Source organism: Myotis daubentonii, chromosome 10 (genome assembly GCF_963259705.1).
Source record: "Myotis daubentonii chromosome 10, mMyoDau2.1, whole genome shotgun sequence".
Taxonomy (NCBI): Eukaryota; Metazoa; Chordata; class Mammalia; order Chiroptera; family Vespertilionidae; genus Myotis; species Myotis daubentonii.
The window spans coordinates 73,662,674-73,682,506 of NC_081849.1; the positions used below are offsets into that span (position 1 = coordinate 73,662,674).

A 19,833-nucleotide genomic window follows, 5' to 3' on the forward strand; every position below is an offset into this window, starting at 1 on the left:
TTCGGACAGAAAGCTTCGTATATACCACAGTGTGTCAGGGAGTGGTGATCATATGGTATGGCTTGGCCCGGGCCTGCGTTTATTTGCAGTAAGAACCTGTGAGCCAGCTCAGACTTGCCAGTGAGATGCCAGACACACATCTTGAGCCGAAGAGCAGCGATAAAGATCTTTAGGATTTTCACATGTAACAAATATTTTTCTCCTCAAATGTACTAGATCTCCACTGTCTATTTTCTTTCTGACAACCTCACTTACCTTCCACTTTTACAGATTTGTTATAGCCATTTCCACCTTTCCCTTCTATCCTAACAATCAATCAAGTAAGCCCTTAATGGGAGCAAAAGCCCTCCCCTCTTTCCCTTGACGTTATCAAAAGCACATGACTGTGAGTCAAGAATTCTGGCTTCTACTCCTGGTCCTTAAGCAAGTGGTTCACTTTGGCCGAAAGTATCCTTGAAAAGAAAGGACTTAACTTAAGTGACTGGTAAGAGTCGCATCACCCTACCCATAAAACCCACCAAGGCAGAGCACCAGTGTTTCTCTATCTCCTTCTCCCTGATTAACCAACATAGAATGCAGCCCTACAAATAAATGCCTATGTGTTCCTCCTTCAGGCTGTGAAATTTGAACCTTACCATGACAGTGCCCTTGCCAGATTTCTGCTGAAGCGTGGCTTAAGAGTAAGTACTTCTTTGATAGTAGCATGACATTTTAAAAGTTAATAGGAATTGGCTGGTAGACCTAGAGCATTCGTCACAATAATTTCAACCATCTTGTTCTCACTCCCAGAACAAAAGAATCGGCCACTTTTTGTTTTGGTTCTTGAGAAGTGAGATAGCCCAGTCGCGGCACTACCAGCAGAGGTTCGCTGTGATCCTGGAAGCCTACCTGAGAGGCTGCGGCACCGCCATGCTGCATGACTTCACACAACAGGTCCAAGTCATTGAGATGTTACAAAAAGTTACCATTGATATTAAATCGCTCTCTGCTGAAAAGTATGACGTCAGCTCCCAAGGTATAGTAGCTATATTTTCTTGGTTCTCTTCCCAAATGCCTTCATCTCCAAATGCCATCATCCCTGTGTTCTTCTTCCTTCTGGAAGGCAATTTGTACCTTCCTAAAGGCAGCAAAGAACAAATGTTTTTAATCTTCTGTCTTCATGGGGCAAGCAGATTTAAAGGTCTCCCTTTACAAGTTAACATAGTTTTAAAACTATATATATTTTTAATGATGAGTTTGTTATAGATATTAAACTCTGAAAAATTTTAAAGCATCATGCAGATGTAACATCTGTGTTTCAAGAACAATTGTGCACACACACGAAGATTAGTTATTTCCAAATATTCACCTTTTTTCTCCCTATCTTTCCATATATGCATATAATTTTCAATCTTTTAAAGTAATGAATTATTGAGAAGCTATTTAAAATTTGGGGCATAAATATATATACATACATGTATATATCATATATATATTATATATATGTCAGAATACTTCATATAAAACATTGTATATCACCTCTTCTCTAAAGACATTTCCAATATTGTTTTCTTATCACTAAGAAATCCTGTCCCTTGCCCAAGTGGGGTGGCTCAGTGGTTGATTGTTGACCTATGAACCAGGAGGTCATGGTTCGATTCCCAGTAGGGGACGTTCAGGAGGCAACTAATCAACACTAGTAATTCTCTCTCATCATTGATATCTCTCTCTCTCTCTCCCTCTCCTTTCCTCTCAGAAGTCAATAAAAAATATATTTAAAAAAATAAATCCTGTCCCTGCCCTAAGAAAATTAATCAACCTTCTGAGTTCCTCCCCTGTTCCTCCCCTTGGCTGGCAGGCCCCGATCGGCCTGCTGTCTGCCCACCATGGTGGTATTCCCATTGTTGATATTGCGTTAAATTATAGTCATCAACACATCTTTCTGGTCTCCTAAACTATATAAGCTTTGAAGCTAGAAAATATCTCTTATTCTTGTTTGTATACTTAGACACAGCAGTATGGCTCATAACGGACACTCACTAATATATTCAGCCAGTACTTTAAACCAGGGGTCCTCAAACTACGGCCCGCGGGCCACATGCAAATACAAATATTGCATTTGTTCCCATTTTGTTTTTTTACTTCAAAATAAGATATGTGCAGTGTGCATAGGAATTTGTTCATAGTTTTTTTTTAAACTATAGTCTGGCCCTCCAACGGTCTGAAGGACAGTGAACTGGCCCCCTGTTTAAAAAGTTTGAGGATCCCCGCTTTAAACTGATTACTTAGAATTTCCACTTTTTTCTCTTTGATTTTTTTCCAATACACCAATAATGCTCTGTCCTAAAAATAATAGTGATAATAATGACCTCACTCACTTGTATTTTTATTGTAAGTAAATGGGAACATACATACTGGCCTCCAGCCTGCCTGTTATACAGGGAGTAATTTTTAATTTATGTATTTTGCTTTTAATATTTTGAGGCTGCTAAATAATCTCCACACAGCCTTTCTCTTTTGAAAAGATTTTGCAGAACCCTAACCAAATTCTACTTAATATGCTCTTCAAACGTCTGTTCTCCAAATCAGATGGCAGTTTACGGTTTCACACGTTAGAAAGAAAACCACAGTATCAATTCCTTAGCATTATCCTTAAAACATTCTCTCTACCTGATTGTCTTGATATCCCATTCCTACTCCCCTGTTTCTACCCCCTGTTGTGGTAGGTGTAAATGAGTGTATTGCTCCCAGTAAACCTGACTTACCTTGCCACCTGAAATGGTTAGTTCCTCAAAGACAGACACCCTTTCCTCCTCCACACCGGACCAGATGGTTTCAGGAAATGTTACTGGTAATATTGGTAATTTCTTGAGCTCATATAACTCTTGTGTGCTTTTGACAATTACAGTTATTTCGCAACTTAAGCAAAAGCTTGAAAACCTACAGAATTCGAATCTCCCCGAGAGCTTTCGCGTTCCGTATGATCCTGGGCTGAAAGCAGGAGCCCTGGTGGTAGGTATCGCCTCAATGTCGCCACATGGTCTTCATGTCTTGAAAATGTGTGTCAAGCCCTTCCCTAAACACTGGATACTGAAAGCCTCAAACCCTTCCCTAAACACTGGATACTGAAAGCCTCAAACCCTTCCCTAAACACTGGATACTGAAAGCCTCAACACCAGGCAATCTCCCACCCATTTTCTTTTGAATCAACTTTCATGAGGAATCACCTACATGCAATAAAATGTGTCCATTTAAGTGTGCAGTTCATCACCACAATAAGTTACAGAACATTTCCATAGAAAAAGTTCTTTCATATCTCTTTTTTAATCAGGCCTTTCCTCCTCCCATACCCGATCCCAGACCAAAAAAAAAAAAAAAAATCTGCTTTCTATTATATACTCTTGCCTTTTCTAGAATTACACGAAGTGGAATCATACCGTATGTAGTTTTTGTATCTGGATTCTTTTACTTAGCATAATGCTTTTTAAGGTCTACCCATGTTGCTGTGTGTATCCATAGTATTTTCTTTTTACTACTGAGTAGTATTTCTTTGTATAGGTATGCCACAATTTGTTTTCCATTCATTTTTTTAGTAAGTATTTAACAGTGGGATAGTTGGGTCAAATAGTTGGTACGTGTGTGTAATTTTATACTGCCAAACTGTTTTTCAAAGTGACGATACCATTCATTTTATATTCCCACTAGCAGTATATGTGAGTTCCAACTGTTCCACCTTCTAGCCAACACTTGTTATCTGTCTTAAAGGAGAAGTGGTATCTCATTGTTGTTTTTATTTGCATTTCCCTAACGATGTTGAACATCTTCTCATGTGCCAGTTTTTCATCTTCCACTCACATCTTTTGTTCATTTTTAATGTGGGTTGCCTTCTCATTTTTATTTATGAGGTATTTATATAGTCTAGACACAAATTATTTATCAAGTATACATTTTACAAATATTTTCTCCCAACCTGTGGCTTGCCTTTTCATTTTCCTAGTAGTGTATTTCAAGGAGCAGAAGATTTTTATTGTCTAATTTATCACTTTTTCTTTTATGGCTCATACATTTTGCATCCTAAGAAATATTTGCTTAATCCAGTAATGTTAAACCTAGGGTGACCCCACCCCCACATACACACACATACACACACATACCAAGGGACATTTCATAATGTCCGTTGATTGGTACAACTGAGAAAATGCTGCTACCATCTAGTGGGGCCAGGAATGCTGCTAAATATCCTATAAGGCATGAGACAGCACCCCCCCCCCCCACACACACACACACCCCAACAAAAAATTATCCAGCCCAAAATGTCAACAGTGCCAAAGTTGAGAAGTATTGCCTAAGTCAATGTAATAAATATTTTTTTCTAAAAATTATATAGTTTTAATGCTTACTTTTAAGTCTTTGATGTATTTTGAATTGATTTTTGTGTATGGGGTGAGATAAAGATCAGGTTTCATTTTTTAAATCCGAAGCTCCAACTTTTCCAGCACCATCTGTTGAAAAGATTGTCCTTTTCCTATGTAGATATGTTGGCAAACGAAGCCTACTGTGGTCTCGCGGGCATCTGCTGTTCTGAGGGGCCAAGGTCAGGTCTGCGGGCACTGACCAATGATAAGGCTGACCACGGTGGTTTTGTCAGGGGCTGTCCCCAAGGTGGCCTGAGGGTGGGGAGTGGTCGCAAACCTCTGCAAACAGAAATTGTGCAGGTTGCATAGGCCTGATGCCAGGGCCCACAAGATTCAGTAAAGTAACCGGTAGAAAGCAGCACTAAACCCAGACAAATCTGAGTTTCCAATCAGGTCTCTGCCACTTATGGCCTGACCAGGGGCGAGTAAACCTCTCTTCAATGGTATGTGAATAAAAGGGGGCTGTGCAGCAAACGTGGCAAGCTCAATGACTGAAAGTAACCACACGGATCATTAATTCCTACCCGGGCAGGTCATGGCAGGGAGTTATAACTTCCTTAGTGAAAAGCTAATCTTTACCTTCAGCAAGACCTGTCCATTGTTCTTGTGCATCTAGGCCAACATACCTTTAAAATGTCAGAGTCATTTTCTTCGCCAGACCCCTCAGAAACATACTCACTGGACATAGCACAACTACCAGGAAGTTTGTTGTTATCTTGTTCCCCACATACCATCTCTGTTCACTGTGATTGTTCAGTGTTGACTATCCTGTACTCACTAATGTAAAAGTATGCCTCTCTCCATTTTCCTTTTTATCCCGTCCTAGAGATGTCCCTGCCTTGCTTTCTCCTGCCTCCTTAACCCACCACCAATGGATTTCACGTTTTCTCCTTTAATTCTAAATGTATAAACAGGACTGCAACACTGCTATTCCGAGAGCATTTTCTCGGTCCTCTGAGATTTTGCTTTTGGGCCAGGTCCTCAGCCCTTGGCTCAAAAACACTCTTTAAACCTTAAAAAAAAAAAAATGTTGGTAGTATTTTTGTCAAATATCATCTGACTATGTGGATCTATATCTACATTCTCTATTCTGTTCCATTGATCTAAATATCTGTCCTTACATCAAAATCACATGCTCTTGATTAATTCAAATAATAAACCACTTCATATATGCTTAAGAAGAATCTTACAATAATATATTTCCATTAACCTCCTCCCATCATTATGCTTTTAATTTCTGCATATATTATAAACCCAATACATTGTTATTATTTCGCTTTAAACAGTTAAAAATAGATTTAACAGATTTAATAGATTGAACATTTTATAATATTTACCCACACATTTTCCATTATTGGTGCTCTTCATTACTTTGTATAGGTCCATGTTTCCATCTGGCATCATTTTCCTTCAGCCTTTAATATTTTTTTATAGTGCAAGTCTTTTGGCAAGAAATTCTTTCATATTTTGTTTGTCTGTAAAACTCTTTATTCCACCTTTATTTTTGAAATATATTTCCCCTGGAAAGAAGGGGATGCTCCTCCCTTCATGTTTACTTTATATCCAATTAGCAGTAAACTGGCCCTGTAGTAAAAAGACACACTTTCCTCTGTCCTTATTCAGTAGAGATTGTTAGGAATAATAACATATTAATAGAGTTTTGGATTGTGTTTGCTTTTTGAAAAAAAAAAAAAAAAGACCACATCCCATTTTTGATGCATGGTGAAACCACTTTTGGCCAGAACTCCTAAGATATTTTTTATTTTGAAGTGAGTGTCTGCTACTGCTAAGCCACATTTCCCGCAAAGTTCCTTGAGATTATTTAGATGTGTAGAGTTGTTTTCGGAGGGAGGAGGTGTTGTACCTGAGTGCTAGATTTCTGTTTACTGAAGTTAAATTTTATCTTATTATATTTGGCCTATTGCATCTGGTTCTGCAATAATAGTTTTGAGTTTTTATTTTTTTATGTATTTTACTGATTTTTTACAGAAAGGAAGGGAGAGGGATAGAGAGTTAGAAACATTGATGAGAGAGAAACATCAATCAGCTGCCTCCTGCACACTCCCTATTGAGTATGTGCCCACAACCAAGGTACATGCCCTTGACCGGAATCAAACCTGGGACCCTTGAGTCCGCAGGCCGACGCTCTATCCACTGAGCCAAATCGGTTAGGGCTGCAATAATAGTTTTTAGACATTGTGGTAGCAGTAGAATTCTTTTTTTTTTCAACTTAAATCTTAGAGGGAGCCCAAATATATAAACAAAGTTGCTCTGTACCAGAATCCTATGGGAATGGGGTGTGCAGAGGATGGCAACAGCTGTTAGGCATCTTCACAGACCCTTAGGGTTCCTTGGAACACACTTTGGGAACCACTGATTTAAGTGTTGTAAATTACCCTCACTAGCATTTTCAGACTTGCTGAGGACACTTTCTGTATTTTTTACCTAAATCTTTGAAAATCATTTTCCAACTAGGAGTTTGTCCTGGTTATTTATATTGATACTTCACAAGAGGATGTGTGTCTCTACAATGTGTATTCATTATGTATAAAAACATCTGACTGTTTCTTTCCAGGTTGAAAAGTGTAAAGTGATGGCCTCTAAGAAGAAACCCCTGTGGCTTGAGTTTAAATGTGCCGACCCTACAGCTCTATCAAATGAGACAATTGGGATTATCTTTAAACATGGCGATGATTTGCGCCAAGACATGCTTATTTTACAGGTATGCTACTGTGAAGGATTTTTTTTTCAATTATCTGAAAAAGCATTTCTAGTATATTAGATCTAAAAAGAATGCCTTCTACTGAGTCTATTCCCATTCTCCTATCTTGTATGATGAACAGTGATTACATAATAGTTTCCCTGGAGGGAGTACAGCTGTGAACCATTCGATATGCAATCTAGTGAGCATCATAGTTCTGTCATTCCTGAGAGGATGCATATCCAACATGTTCAAACAGTCAGATATACTTCCCTCACCTATATACCCCATTTCTAGAATGGTAACATAGAACATGGATGTATTTACCTCCAAGCATTCACTTTTATTCATATTCATAGACATGGCTACCTACGGTACACACAGGTGCTTTTCTTAGATACATAACCTTTGATACACATCCACATAATACAAACTCAAGTGACTGATTTAATAGGAATGGGAAAGAAGATGAACAGGTAGGTGATTGAAGAAATCATGCAGTTAAATAACAACAGTGAACAGATTGCTACAGTAGATGAATGATGCAGGTATCCAATGTTAATCATTTTTCTATGTTCTAACATTTCTGGATAAACTTCAGTGATACTCTATATTCTAGTTGTTCAACATTTTAGAGGTAACGTAATTTCTAATATGTAATATGATTTACTTAAAATAGGCAAACCACAGTCCTATAAATGTAGACTATTTAAAAACAAGGACATGTTTTCAATTCCCTCTCTGTTTCTGTTTTTGCTGATTTCTAATATGGAAACAATAATACCCTTTGCTCTCTTTTCAAGAATGTATTTTTCCTGGAAATAATTTTTTATTAAAAAGAAAAAGAAAGTTCTTTTGAAAGTTCAAAACCTTTTGAAAGTTCATTTAATTTCCAACAAATCTGTAACCTCTTTTGAATTATTTGAAGCTGTAACTGAAAACCACAAAGCATCACTCATTTTCCTCTCATTTTGAGGCAAAGTTTGCACTTGAACCTTATGTACTTTGTCTCGTTGTTAAGGCACTTTGCTTGGCAGATAAGGACAAGTTATTTCAGTTCTCTAAGCTTTAGTCTCTTCACCTGCAGAATGTGAATAATAATTACATCCACACTATAGGATAAATGCAAGAGATCACATACAACAGCACTCAGTAAATGCTAGCTATCATTGTGATTGTTGCTATTATTGTCTTGGTTGTAGCCCAAGAGTGCCTTATGTGTAGAGTGGAATTTTTTTATTGTGGTAAAATATACATACCTGGAGTGGAATAGATGAATTGGGGCCAAAATCTATCTCAAAAGAAATCCATTTATCTTCTTCCCCAAGGTAAATCTCAGGGACCAAAATTTATAGGCTCCCAACGAATGGAAACTTCAGAGTACCAGGTTGATAAATAAATAAAAAATGTTTTATTTCATATTTTGTGTTACCAGATAATATTTTTTTCAGAAGAAGAAATATATACATTTATAATGGAAACCTTTTTGTGTTTTGATACCCAGATTCTACGAATCATGGAATCCATCTGGGAGATTGAATCTTTGGATCTGTGCCTCCTGCCATATGGTTGCATTTCAACTGGTGACAAAATAGGTATGTGCTTACCTCAGGAGGTGGATGTATCACTCAGCTACTTTTAAAGGATCGCAATTCCTTCAGTGTAGGCATTTGCTGACTGACAAATTACAATCTACATCCATATAAAAAGGAAGAAAGTGTTCCAAGGCTGGTGAATGTGACTCCCAATTTAATATGGATATGTTGAAGATAAATGAATGCATGATTCAAATCCTTGTTACTATACATGGAAATTATTTTGGTTAGAACCTGCTCTTCCCTCTTTACTTTTCCACCTCTAAATTTTAACTGTTTCATTGCACGTTAAACTTCTCCCTCACAAGTAACATTTAAAAATAGAAATTCTGTCACTGATTTTAATATCCCAGAATTCACATAATTAAAGCTATTACATACTCAACTTTTAGGCACTTTTATGAATATTTAACATTTTATTTCAATCAAACATTTCTAATACATATTTTTATTGATTTCCTAGAGGAAGGGAGAGGGAAAGAGGGATAGAAGCATCAATGATGAGAGAATCATTGATCGGCTGCCTCCTGCATGCCCCACACTGGGGATCGGTCCTGAAACCCAGGCATGTGCCCTGACCTAGAATCGAACCATGACCTCCCGGTTCATAGGTCAACGCTCAACCACTGAGCCACGCCAGCCAGCCAATCAAACATTTTTATTCAATATTCTGACTTGAGAACTGTACAAAACCATTTCATTTGGCCTATAACTTAAAATAAAGGAAAAGGCACAGGTTGCCAAGGAAGGAGGGATATACTCAGCCCATAAATGCTTTTACTTAGGACCTTTCAAAACCAACCCTTTCCTCTTCCCACTCAGTAATATTAAGCAAGTCCCACACAGCTTCCACATTCTACTCCTTTTGTTTCTCTTACTCTGAAGAAAACCAACCGCTTGAATCTGGAAAGTAGCTCTCTGCCCTCCACTCAACAAAGACATAGCCATTTTTCCTCTGGGTCAGGCCCTAGGCCCCAGCCTCTATCAAACTGTGTGCCTCCTCTTGCAGGAATGATCCAGATTGTGAAAGATGCCACAACCATTGCCAAAATTCAGCAAAGCACCGTGGGCAACACAGGAGCGTTTAAAGATGAAGTCCTGAATCACTGGCTTAAAGAAAAGTGCCCTATTGAAGAAAAGGTGAGCCCCTGCTTCTCCCCACTCCAAAGGCCCTTGAAGTTGTCATTTACATGGCAATATCGATTTCACATTTCCAAAGGATCTACCAATGCCGTGCCTCCTGATGTATGTCGTGAAACCCTTTATTCATGAGGTCATGAGGGTTGTAGGCACCTTCTTGTGGTGACCTAGCATCGCTGTGTAAGACAGAGGAGCTCTGTTCAGAACTCCGTGAGCATTTGCTTCTCCTTTGATTATCAGGCACGCTTTGCATCAAGTTTGGTTCTGTGAAATAATTCAGTAGCACTTTCTATGACAGTCTATTTTTGTTGTTCAGCAGAAAAATTTAGTTAGCGCGCATAAACTTCTTCCTACCTGGGAAACAGTGCGTACCCTGTAAAGTGCTTTCTAATTTACCACGTCAGTCTGATCTAAACGATAAATTATGGATGCTGAAAATGTCAGTTTCACATTCCCATGAAGAACATGTGCTGAATCCTTCCCAAGCCGTGGGCTGTCGTTTAAAGTTCTGCACAGGATTTATTAGTACTTCTCATTTACATGGTTCGCAGGCTTTTGGGGAGGCAATGTAATTCGTAGCACTTATTAGTCTGTTATACATGTGGACTGTGACCCCATCACCTTTAAAGTGGTCACAAGCAAAACACATGTTCACCAATGACGAAGAAATGATCCTGAGTTCTGTATAGTTGTTGGCAAGTGACACCTGGAGGGACAGTGAGCCCTTTGATTAAATTGATGTTGCCCTTTGCCTCTTGGTTTCTCCTCCTGCTATTGTGGATCATTGAATCTTTGCCTAAAATGTAAGTAGAGCAAATGAGAAAGTTGGCACTTAGCAGATAGAATGTTAATGGAACCCCACACAACTAATTTGCTCTCTGAAATGGTTCCCAGAATGAGGTCTTTTTGAAAGTCACTTGTGATAGATTCATGCTGTCTCTGTAGTTAGAACACAACTAATATTCAGGTGCATGTGCATTAGTTTCAGGCAGCAGTGGAGAGATTTGTTTATTCCTGTGCTGGCTACTGTGTGGCAACCTTTGTTCTTGGAATAGGCGACCGGCACAACGACAACATTATGATTACAGAGACAGGTGAGTTTATTTATTGCAACTTTTTTTTTAAATGTGGTAAAATACACATAACATAAAATGTACCACTTTAACCAGTTATAAATGCACAGTTTAGTGGCATTGCGTACATTCACATTGTTGTGCAGCCATCACCACCATTCATTTCCAGAACTTATTCATGTTCCCCAACTGAAACTCTAACCACTGAGCACTAACTCCTCCTCCCCAGCACAGAGTAATTTTTTAAATAGGATTCAAGGTTGGAGCACATATCTAGAAGTCATTATTATACAGGGACACGGATACTGTGATCGCCCTAGATCACCCAGGCATGAGGAATGGAGGAGGGTATAGGAAATGAGACCCAAGAAACATAAGTCAGAGAGTAGCTAGGATAAGATCATATCCCAGAAGCTAGTGAAGGTGGGCACGATCAACAGTGTCAAATGTTATAGAAAAGCAAACAAAAAGAACTCACAGATATAGACCTTTACATCTAAAATGCTGTCTTCCTAACCTACCCCTGCTCACTAGTTCACTGTCCACCCTGACAGTGGTCAGTATTGGCTACCATGCCAAGAAATTTTTGCCTAAGAAATTTGGACCGATAAAAAAGCTGTGGTACATTTACACCATGGAATACTAGTCAGCAGTAAAAAAGAAGGCTCCCTTACCCTTTGAAACAGCATGGAGGAACCTGGAGAGTATTATGCTAAGCAAACTAAGCCAGTCAGAGAAAGACAAGTATCACATGATCTCACGAATATGTGGAATCCAATGAATAAAATAAACTGATAAACAAAATAGATCAGAGACATAGAAGCATGGAACAGAATGTCGAATCTCAGCGGGAAGGCAGAGGTGAATGGGTGGGTAGGTGAGAAGAGATTAATCAAAGAACTTGTATGCGTATATGCATAACCCATGGACACAAAATATAGGGTGGTGAAGGCCTGGGGCAGAGGGCTTGGGTGGATTAGAAGGGGTTAATGGAAGAAAAGGGGGGACATGTAATACTTTCAACAATAAAGATTTTTTTAAAAAGGAAATTTGGACCAACTTAAGAGTCTGGGAAAAGTACCATATTTGGGTAAACCACTTTTCTCTCTATGAGAATCAATAATGTATTGTCCATACATGTGAAAAAGAGCTATACAAATGAGAAGAGATGATGGTAGTTGTGGTGGTGATGGTAAAAATGGTAGAATTTGACCCAAAGGAAATTCAAATGATTTATTTCTATCATGCTACTCAAAAGTAAAAGGTAAATGGCCCCTCCCCCAAGCAGACTGAAACATCACTCTATCTGGAGTTACACAAAGGGTATTGGAGAGTCTGGGGCATAATGAAGACATATTAGCCAGAGTTTTGATTTCTATTTCTAAGAATAATTCTGAGACGAGAATTTTTAAATAACATTTGACTCATTTAAAGAACACAGGAAGGGTAAAGAAAACATACTTGGTTCAAAGAGCGCTTTGTGGCTATTACTACACACACCTGCTGAAACGAAAACTACCACCGGCTGATAAAACAGTGTAAAAATAGCTCTGTCACCCAAGATCGTTCATTGTCAGGCAGCCTAAAAACATGTTTTGAGAAGTAAACAAACCGGAGTATTGTTACAAGCACTTATGCCAGCGTAATGATGTCAGACATTTTCTTCCTTTAAGGAAATCTATTTCATATTGACTTTGGGCATATTCTTGGGAATTACAAAAGCTTCCTGGGCATTAATAAGGAGAGAGTGCCATTTGTGCTAACCCCAGACTTCCTGTTTGTGATGGGAACTTCTGGAAAGAAGACAAGCCTACACTTCCAGAAATTTCAGGTAAGTGGCCTCATGATGACCGCCTACTGTGAACACCAAGCAGGCGGTGCCCGCAGCGCACAGCTCCCCGCGCCTTTCCCTCCACTTTGGGGCTCCTCTCACCTCTGCCCACCCCCTCTGGCATGACCCCCGCCTTCTCCATTCCTTCCCCAAGTGCAAAATGACGCTTCTCAGTAACGCTGCTACCTAAAACCAGACAGCAAGTAAACGTGTTCCGCGCCCCCCGGGCTGGCAGCTCGAGAGCATCCGCAGGACACTGCACTGCAGAGGGGCCCTAAGGCAGAGCAAGCCGGTTTGGCTTTGGAGTGTTTATCTCTCCAAGGTATTGCCTAGACCTAGAAGGTCCAAATTTTACATAGATTTTTTAGGATTCTCAAATGATTGCAGACTTCTCTTTTTTTTTAATTTATTGATTTTTAGGAAGAAAGAGGAAAAGAGAAACACCGATTTGTTGTTCCACTTATTTATGCATCATTCTTGCATTCATTGATTGATTCTCTTAAAAATATTTTTATTAAATAAAAAAGGAAAAAATATGTTTTTATTGACTAGAGAGATGAAGGGAGAGAGAGAGAGAGAGAGAGAGAGAGAGAGAGAGAGAGAGAGAGACAGACATCAATCCATTGCCTCTCATACACACCCTGACTGGAGACAGAACCCAAAACTTGAGCATGTGCCCCAACCAGGAATCAAACTGGCGACCTTCCAGTGCATGGGGCAATGCTCAACCAATTGAGCTACACCAGCCAGGGCCATTGGTTGATTCTTGTATGTGCCCTGGCCGAGGATTGAACCCACAACCTTGGAGTATTGGGATGACGCTCTAACCAACCGAGCTACCCAGCCAGGGCAATTGGAGACTTCTCCTGATTTTTGCTACAGGTGAATATTTAGCAAATTAACACAGGAATTCTTGTTGCACCACCGTGTGCTTTTCTCATTTTTGTAGAAGACGGTCCCTTCTCTCATTTGAAATCCCGTCAGCTTGACTACAGGTCCTGCAAAGAGCACTGGCTTGTTCTGCTGACCTGCAAACAAGCTCCCAGCTCCCTGGGAGTGTTCACATTCCAGCCTCTTTCCCATTCCTTCCTTCCTTTCTGGGCTACATCCACTTCTGACTATCAAATATGTTCAGTACCCGAGGAGTACAATTTTCATGCTTGCAAATTGAATAACTGTGAATGCGCATAACTCCGAGAAATTGTAGTCACTGCTGTAATACGCCAATGTCATAGCCATGCAAACACAAAACAGAACAAGAGAGGCAATGAGTGATCGCTTCATATGTACGTTTGCCTTAGCCCCCTCCCTTAGTGCCCCTTAAATGTGTCTTGATTTGTAGCCAGCATTTAGGAACAAGTCTTTTTCCTGAGTCCCTTCTCAGTCCCATGTTATCCCTGGGAGATGACATGGGTCTGAAACTCAGTAGAACAGGAACCAGAATATGTTGTTTTGAAACCTGCCTGTTCTTGTTTGTTCTCCTGCCTGATTTTCACTTCAGTGATCGCAGGACTTGCCCTCCCACCGCTGCAGGAGTGTTGTCAGAGAAACTGAGATCTCTGTGGCCAGATGGCCTTAGGGTTTTTCCTGTGTTTTCCTGTGTAAACTCCACTGGGTTCAGACCATTTCCAGGGATTTGACACGTTGCAGTCCTGCTTTTCTTTAAAGTTAAAAAATCATATGTTTTGACAACTTCTTAGAAGAGAAAAAATGGTTCCACAAAAGAAAAAGAATAAGAAAAAGAAAAGAAAGGAAGAAGAGAATAGAACACCTGAAAGAATGTTACCATTTAAAGGAGGGAAACACACTCGACTCTCCTCTCCTGGAGGTGGCTCCTATGAGGAGCTTTGAACAAAGGAGGCAGCAGTAGTGCCATTTAGAGAAGCAGACAGGAGGGATTTGACCTCACTAGCTGCCTCTCCTTGCTTCTGTGTATCTGTTCGCTTCCTTTTTGCTAGTGGTTTCCCCCAGGGATTGTCCATCTGCCCTGTTGCTGACAACACCCTGTAGACCCCAAAGTGCCCATGTCAACCCTCAAATCCCGGGAAAACTTCCCCGTTAGTCCTCTTTATTGTTGTCTTACGTTCTAAAACAGCGGTTCTCAACCTGTGGGTCGCATCGTTCGAAAATACATCCTGCATATCAGATATTTACATTACGATTCATAACAGCAAAATTACAGTTATGAAGTAGCAAGAAAATCATCTTACGGTTGGGGGTCACCACAACATGAGGAACTCTATTAAAGGGTCGCGGCATTAGGAAGGTTGAGAACCACTGTAATTTAAAACATTACTTAGTGAAAAGATTTGGGGCGTGGCGAGGCCAAGGGAAGGTTGCCGCCCCCTCTAGGCAGCTTCCACCCAAACCAGGAAGTCATTGCGGAGCCTCTTTAGGTAAAGTGACATCCTGGCAGTGTGCCCACTGAAAGCACACTTTCATACATTTCGTTGTACTTCAGCGCGAGATCTGTGCTTTGGGTATTGGCATGCTGCTTAAGGGCCGGTGACTGCATGCTCGTTGAGCCTTCAGCACAGATCCAGCGTGGCCTTGTGGTTGGAAGGATGGGCTTTGGAGCAGACAGACTTGAATGTGAATCCTGGCCCCGCTGCTCAGTAGCTGTGTGTGTGTGATACAGATTATTTATCCTTTCAGAGCCTCTGTCCTCTGTTTTCTCGTCTGTGAAGTGGGAATACTAGGACCTACTTCATGTTATTTTTTTAGGGATTATTTAAATGAAATGTGCAGAGTGCTTAGCCCAGCGCTGCCACTATAGAAGAAAGTCAGACGCATCACAGCGGGTCTGCACGCTTTGAACACTTTCAAGTGAGGAAGCCCTTTCTGACATGACGTATGTAAAACATGGGAAAGTAGCCTTGTTCTGGTTAAAGAGCAAACGAGGGTCCCAGCTCTGCCTGCCCCCTTGCCTGCGCCCCCTCTCCGCACTGGTGCCCACCCTCCTCACTCACAATAGGAAAAAAGCCACACACATACATGTACGTGTGCAGTTATCCATATGCACAATTTCTAAAGCTTCCAGCCTGACAAAGATGAACAGCAAGTTTTTTTCATCTTTGACTAACTCAGACCCTTTGGCAATTTTTCTTCACATACCGCTAAGCCTCTCAGAGGGTTTTCTGTGTCTTCGTTTTGTGTTCCCTTCCTGAGATGAAGTCCTTCAAGCTCAGGAAGCACATCTCTAAACTCTCTGAATAGCACCTCAGGATCTTGTGTCATAAAGCTGCCATTTTTAGGGAAGCTGGGAAATGTTGTATATATTTACATTTGAATTAAAGGTGTCCTCCTTTCCAGTGAATCACTAATTTTGAGCTGACAAGGTGGATTAATGCACGCAGCACATCAGAATAACCTGTTAGAAAGGGTTGGGGGAAAGTTGGCCCACTCTTTGTTCAGGACAAAGGGGAACCTTCTCCACAAAGTCTTAAAAATATACCCAGCAAGTGGCCAGCGGGGGGAGGTCAGAATGGCTGACAGGGGACGGTGCTCCTTTATTGCACCTCTCCCTTCCAAGGGAGCCTGCTTGGCCAAGCACCACATTCATAATTTATTTCTGGAATAGTGGAGCATTCGGGAACAAACTATCGTAGACGGACAAGAAGACACAAAACCAAGAATGTCTGTTAGCCTTGGGAGCTGCAGCCTACACACAGGGTGCTAAACAGATATATTTCAACGATGACAATTTGAAACATAAATTCTCCTTAGAAAAATATCTCCCTTACTAAAGAGATTTAGAAAAGAAAGAAATAAAGAAAAGGAAACAGTGTTTTGCCCACTGGTAATTTATTTTAGAACCATTTTGCTTTCAATTTCATTGAACAGTCATAGAACACACATTCCATACAAATACATTTATATCATTGGCAAATAAAATTTAGCTTCCCACTTATTCTTATATATGAATGTGGGTTTTGTCTTATTTTAAACGTAGTAACTGCTTCTTTAAAAAAAATCAAAACCTAGCAAAATATTGAAAATATCAGGAGGATATAAAAATAAAAAAACAGGATTCCACTTTCTAAAAAAAACATTGGCAACATTTTAGTGTTTTTCTTTCATTGTATTAAATATCTGGTGTTTTAGAAGGTTGCAAATTAACCAAAAATTGGCTAAAAACTGAAGTTAAGAAATAGATACCATGTTACTCCCTTTACTTTAAACTGCTCCGTGACTTCTCATCTCACTTGGAATAACATCTACCTATCTAAGCTTGCCCTACAGGGCCCTGTGCCATGGCACCCTCCCTGCATTCACTCGGGTCGCAGTGGCCTTCCTGCTCATCTTCCCCATCCAGCTGTTCCACCGAAGGGGGCGGGCCTCCTCCCTGGAGGGCCCTCACTGCTCTTGAGGGCCCAGCTTAAATGCTGTTTGTCAGAGCAGTCTTCTAAATTAGGTCCCTCGTGTTGCTCTTTGCCACAGCCCCCTGCCTGTTGCCTTCGTAGCATCCATCACAGCATATAATGATTTGTACTAGCCTGCCCTTACCCTCGCCCTTCCCAGAGTAGGTTCTGTGCAACGGGGACCAATCTTGCCTGCACCCCTCCCATGGGGCCTGAGACATATAAGCACTCGGGAGGGGACTTGGGGAGTGAAGAAATGAACGGTGGAGGGCAATTCCTGCATTGGTCGGAGACGGATGAGACTAGCGAGCCTCTAGGTTTTCTTCCTTCCCCATAATGCACTGTATTCCATCAATTGATGAAGCGGTAACTCAGGCACAGGTGGACAAACTACCGTCACAGGGACGTCACTAAGCCTTCAAGGTGCAGGCTAAATATCTGTGCATCAGAAGTAAACCTAATTATTAAATCTAGTATTTTATCAAATAATACAAATATGACCCGGCCGGTGTGGCTCAGTGGTTGAGCATAGACCTATGAGCCAGGAGATCATGGTGCAATTCCAGTCAGGGCACATGCCTGGGTTGCAGGCTCGATCCACCAATAGGAGGCATACAGGAGGCAACCGATCAATGATGCTTTCTCATTATTGATGTTTCTCTCTCTCCATCTCCCTTTCTTTCTAAAATCAATAAAAAATATTTTAAAATATTTAAAAAATAATAATGCAAATATGGGTCATATGATGCCCATTCACATTTTTGTGAAGATTTTCTTACATAGACATTACATATTTTCCCCCAATCAGAGCAATAGTCCATGCCAAGAGAATAAGACCTGTGGTGTATACTTCAATGTAGGATGGTGTGCACGGAGCATAAACAACTTGGTCTTGTAGAAACAAACGCTAAGCAAGTGCATGTCAGCTAAAGCTGGAGAGGTCAGGGGAGCATCCTCTTGTGCACGTCTGTGCCCCGCAGGCAGTGTGAGGAGGGCACCGGAAAAGTGCTTGCCCCTAGATGTCACTCTTAAGGAGCGTATGTAGGAGTGAAGTCTGGAGCCCATTTACTGGGTGTGTTACGTTGATCTAGGATGCCAGTTTTATCAGGCCTTGCTGGGTTTCCACTCCTGGCATGTTGCCCCCATGCCAGGGCATACCCAGGCCCCTAAACCTACAGGCCCAGCCCAGACTTATGTTTTTAAGAACCTTTGTTCAAAGTCCATCTCTGCTCTCATCTAGCTCTCCTCTCAGACCCCGGGCTGTTTTAACTCCTTCTGCCTCCGTTTCTTCACAAGGGCCCTGCTTGTTAACCTGCTTCCAGCAGTAGGGCCCTGTTTTCTCCTGCCATCTATCTTGCTAGGGACTCAAGTCCTCTCCCTAAGCCCAGCCACAGGGACCACTAGGGACACTCACCATAATTCCCATTCCTGTTCTCCGACTCCCCTTCCTTGTGTGATATCCCCTCACTTATCTATACCTATAACTATACTGTAACCTGCCAGGCGGGGCTATATCCACTTCCTACCCCATCCTGCTAGCGTCACCAGGCTCTGTTCTTCCATATGCACACTTATTCAACACACACTTATTACATACCTACTACATTTCAGATACTGAGCAGGCCAAAGAAGGCTCAAGTACTGCTCTTCACAAGCCAAAATTTGCTTATAGTTTAATCCCCTTCAAATATGATCCTTCCCTAATTCATCTTGATTTTAAAGCAATGAGTCTTTCCCAACACTGAACTTGGCTCTGTGCATGAAGCATTCTGCATACTATCTACAGTGTGCCTGACACTGTGCTGGGCACAAGTGGCACAGAGCAAAATCACACCCAGGCCTCTCACCCCTCACCCCCACCCCCGTACATATACAACTTTGTACTAAGGGTTTCAACAGTGGTTTGCAGAAGGAGCAATTAAATCATGGGGGATAGAAAAGGGCTATGGAGCGAAGGAAGTTTTCTATTGGGCCTTAAGGGCTGAGTTCAGTTTCCTTTTGTCCTATGTTGAACTCTAGGAATAGACCACATGTCCTAACTTCATGCCCTTGCTCATGTTATTCTTTCTACCTGATGTTCCTTCCCCCACTCTGGATCATGACCATAACATGAGCAAGGAGGTGAAGTTAGTATTTAGTATTAGTATCAAGGAATAAAAGCACAGGTGCCCAGTATGGATGGAACATAGGATACATGGGAGTATGTATTGGAATTTGAGTCAAGAAAGGAAATGTGGGTCCAGTCTGAAGCAGTGCATGGGCTGAATCGGGGTGGGTAGAGAACAAAGCAAAAACGTTCTTTGGAGCTCAGTTGATTAATCACAAGTTACCGTAATAAAGGCTTAGTACAGGTCAACAGAGAAATTACAAGTTTATCTGTCAAAATGCTCATGACATACTGACTTGACAAAGGATTCTCTCTCAGGATTTGTACCCTAGCCCACGATCAGCTCAGCCTCCGCCATCCAGGTCTGAGAATCTCAGTACTTCACTCTCTGTGCCACCATTGGAAGATGTGGTCAGAGACGGGTCTGGCATCAGCCTTTTGTAGGAGTTCAACTATGTTGGTGGGAGATCTCGCCTGATGCAGACTTGCCTGGGGCTGTAGAGTTGTTAGGACTTGGATAAGCTCACTGAATTTTATCACTTTTCTGGAAAGATATAAACGTATCACTGAGAGATGGCCTTGGACTGGCTACGTGTTGACCAGCATGCCATGTCAGTCAGTAAATAAGACG

The 19,833-nt window shown here is 41.0% G+C and overlaps 2 protein-coding genes across 4 annotated transcripts in view; one reads left to right on the plus strand and one right to left on the minus strand.

Moving 5' to 3' along the window:
- LOC132211130 (ubiquitin-conjugating enzyme E2 R2-like) overlaps nt 1–19,833 on the minus strand; it is a 920,533-nt gene that overhangs the window by 322,901 nt on the left and 577,799 nt on the right. The window lies entirely within an intron of this gene.
- PIK3CG (phosphatidylinositol-4,5-bisphosphate 3-kinase catalytic subunit gamma) overlaps nt 1–19,833 on the plus strand; it is a 34,022-nt gene that overhangs the window by 6,657 nt on the left and 7,532 nt on the right. For 2 of the 3 annotated variants that reach the window (XM_059655685.1, XM_059655686.1), the window contains exons 3-10: nt 615–680; nt 790–1,015; nt 2,888–2,991; nt 6,970–7,116; nt 8,600–8,690; nt 9,700–9,830; nt 10,813–10,924; nt 12,577–12,734. In XM_059655685.1, coding sequence (XP_059511668.1) covers nt 615–680; nt 790–1,015; nt 2,888–2,991; nt 6,970–7,116; nt 8,600–8,690; nt 9,700–9,830; nt 10,813–10,924; nt 12,577–12,734 — 1,035 coding nt within the window. The remainder of the gene's footprint in view (nt 1–614; nt 681–789; nt 1,016–2,887; nt 2,992–6,969; nt 7,117–8,599; nt 8,691–9,699; nt 9,831–10,812; nt 10,925–12,576; nt 12,735–19,833) is intronic. The other variant, XM_059655687.1, reaches the window with a different exon arrangement.